This window comes from Corvus brachyrhynchos, unplaced genomic scaffold (assembly GCF_000691975.1).
Source record: "Corvus brachyrhynchos isolate BGI_N302 unplaced genomic scaffold, ASM69197v1 scaffold671, whole genome shotgun sequence".
Lineage (NCBI taxonomy): Eukaryota > Metazoa > Chordata > Aves > Passeriformes > Corvidae > Corvus > Corvus brachyrhynchos.
Window position 1 is genome coordinate 1187684 of NW_008236441.1, and position 3366 is coordinate 1191049.

At 43.5% G+C, this 3366-nt stretch overlaps 1 protein-coding gene across 4 annotated transcripts in view; it reads right to left on the minus strand.

Annotated features, from left to right (window-relative positions):
* The window catches only part of SPAG16 (sperm associated antigen 16), a 359185-nt gene extending 358944 nt beyond the window's left edge, over positions 1–241 (minus strand). Inside the window, exon 1 of one of the 4 annotated variants that reach the window (XM_017747132.1) lies at positions 80–219. In XM_017747132.1, coding sequence (XP_017602621.1) covers positions 80–137 — 58 coding nt within the window. In that variant the 5' untranslated portion in view covers positions 138–219. Of the gene's footprint in view, positions 1–79 lie in introns of all 4 variants that reach the window. The other 3 variants (XM_017747131.1, XM_008643578.2, XM_017747133.1) reach the window with 3 other exon arrangements.
* Between the last annotated feature and the right edge of the window lie 3125 nt (positions 242–3366).

Here is a 3366-nt window from a genome sequence, read left to right on the forward strand (position 1 = left end):
CCTCGGGCGGGACACCGGCCCCCGCAGCCGTGCAGGAGGACGAGGATGGAGGGGAAAGACTGGGGAGGAAAAAGGATACTCTGCAGGCTGAACGCCGCCCCAGAGACCGCAGCCGCCGCCGTCTCCTCCTCCGCCATGGCCGCGGCGTTGCCGGGGGCGACCTCTCGCGAGGAGAGGCACCCTCGCTGTGGCGGGAAGAGACCGGGCTTTAATTTAACTTAAATGAATTTAGTTTAATTCAATTCAGTTTAAAGTAATTCAGCGTTTGTAACTCGAGGCGAAGCTCCTCGTGCATTTGGGAGCGGTGCCGTGAGGAGCGCGGTGTAAGGGCGAGCAGTCTCCGCAGGTTTCCAGGGCGTCCCCTCAGGGCCGGCACTTGCAGCTCCTCCTCTAAACACACACGGCCCTTCCTGAAATGGAAGGAAAAACAGCAGGAAATGAGACGGGAAACCCCTTCAAACTCCTAAGAACGGACTTATTTCTTCCGCAGATGGAACATTTTTGTAGCTGGAAACTAAGTCCTGTGAGACTGATTGCTTAAATCCCTTCAGAACCCAAAATCCCCTATGTGATTCTATATTCGCGTGTAAAAGCAGGAGTTTTCCCGGGCAAAAGTTTGGGAGAGCAACTTATATTTGTGGAGAACACACGTCATGGCTCCTAGGAGTTTGAAGTAAAGTTTCAGGACTCGACAGAAAAATTTCTGTTGCTTTTTCTTATTTTAAAGCAAGCTTAGTGGTCCCAGTCCTAAATTCCCATTGAGTTAAGGGGCTTTACAGAACTCAGAATCAGTGCTTGAATTAATGTAAAGTAACGGGAAAATAAGTGCCCAAAGTATCTAGGGGGGAAAAAAGTAGTCCAAAAAGTGCTAATAGTTGGGTTGAAAGGAGAGGCAGCAGTTTTGCTTGCAGGGTTAACAAAGAAAAGCTAAGCATTGAAATACAGCCTGAAGATCAGAGAAGATGTAAGTGGAGGAAACTAAATTATATCATTCAGTTAAGACTTTAGCCTGAAAAGATACAGTCCTGCAAGAGGACCTGCTGCCTGTGAAACTATTGCTTTAGCACTTTGCAGAGACTGTCACACAAGATTGCCGTTCCTCTCCCATGGCAGACACATTCTTGAGAAATGACAAGTACTTTGGCACTGTCAAAGTCTCCAAATTGTAATAAAAGAACAGTGTTTTGGGACGAGATTGTCACAACACTGCGAAGGTGACAAAAACTGTTGTATTCCCTCAAATTCTGTCAAACACTGTTGTTGAGTTTAATACGTGTCAGAGCTTGAACTCAGCTGGTTTCAAGAGGTAGAGAGCAAATGCTGACATACCTTTCTTGATCTTTGATGGCTGGGCTTTTTTTCCCCTTCAGATTGTGACCAGAACAATGTTCTTTCATCATATCCAACCCAACAGAGGAATCCTGAACTCCAGCAGAGTATCTCAAAAAAGAATAAGCAGAAGTGACATCATAAAGCACAACGTCCACCACTCAGCACTCCTAAACTGCAGATTGAAAAGGGGATAACGCAGTTGGGATGGCTACAAATGAAGGCATCATTCTCTTAGGGAAGTTTTCAATTCCACCACAAATCACAGAGTAAGTGTAACTTTACGTCATACAAGCAACCACAGCTGATTAATCTAAGCTAATACCACTCAATTCTCCAGCAACATTTGCTGGTAGCCTTTACACAAAGAGTTGAACAAACAAAATGCTAAGCAATACCCTTCTCTGAGTTCTCTCTCTCTGCAGGCCCAACTTCTCCCTACAAATTTTTCACAGGACTTCTGTATCTCACTAAACTATGGAAATGTATGGCATCCACAATTGAAGAAGACTGATGAAAACTTAAAAAGGGCTCAGAAGGGTGCTTCGGGGAAGATTATGATTAGAAAACAATTAATAGTGAAGGACAAAAGGATCTCAGTCTTCTTGGTTTATTAAAGGAATCATTAAAGAGCTTTGATCCATGTCAGCGGGTAATGGATTTGGTAAGAAAGGCTATGTGAAGATAGAACCATATCAAGAGAGTCTATCTAGGTTAGATATTAGGAAGAAATTCTTCCCTGTGAGGATGGTGAGGCCCTGGCACAGGCTGCCCAGAGACGCTATGGCTGCCCCATCCCTGGAAGTGTCCAAGGCCAGGTTGGACAGGGCTTGGAACAACCTGTGATAGTGGAAGGTGTCCCTGCCCATGGCAAGGGGGGGAACTGGATGAGCTTTAAGGTCTCTTCCAACCTAAACCACTTTGGGGTTCTATAATTTCCCATAATATTGAAAATTAACTAAAAGTAAGTCATAACGAAAAGCAAAGAGCAAATTTTTTTAGTAAATCCAACTGATTTTCAAGTATCCAGAAGGATTTTAAGAACCACAGGGTTCTTTTTTAGAAATTACATTCCCCATGCAGATACCAGCTAGTTCAGGACATCTTAGGGCTCCCATTTTCAAAAGTCAGATATGGTCAGTGCACTTTCTATTAAAAAAAAGTTGAAGCAAAAAGATAACCATTTCTACCATGTATGGAGGTTTGCCAGTACTGTAAAGGACCCATGGAGCTTATCTGATTACTTTTAAATAAAAGTCAGTTGGTCAAAAATTGTTATTTCCCAAAGATTTAAAGCTTTGTTTGGAAACAGCGTTTGGTTGGCAACTTCTGAACTCTTTATGTCATCCCACTGTGACCATATAAATGGCCTCATCATACTGACATTTTCCTTCAAAAGGCAAAACAAGCAAACCAGTTTCTCTCTACCTTGTTCAGAGCCACCTGCCATAAATACTTTGTATTTGATTATTGCTAAGCTGAATTCCAAGCACCCAATTCACCCTGGTTTATAGCCTCATAACAGTCTGGGTTATAAATGATTATCATCTCCCAAATAGCAGCAACCAGTGCTGTTACTGTATGCCATAACTTCTCGTGAGAAAGACATGGAAGCAGCATCTGCTGTAGCTTGAGCATTTCATTAGACAGGCTGTTTGCTTTTCTCACAGAGCAAAGACTGAGGCATGTACCTTGGCCAGATCTATCAGGCAGATAGCTCAGCCAGACAAGGTAGAGGATTTGAAAGAGATCATGTGCTAGTTTGAAAACAAACCAGTGAGAGGCACTAAGTCAGAATAACAATTTAATGGAAATTAAAGAAAAGGGGAAAAAAAAAGGTAAAAGAAAACACTGTCAAACTGACAGAGTCAAGGTACAACCTGACACCCTGTTAGGCAGGGTGGTGGTAGCAGTCTGGTAGAAATGGTGGCTGCAGTCTTCTGAAGCAGTGATCCTGTAGTAAAACAGTCTGCTCTTCCTCAGGAAGTCCAATGGTGGCTGTGTAGCTCCTGTCCTCTGGAAATCCAGTGGGAAGCC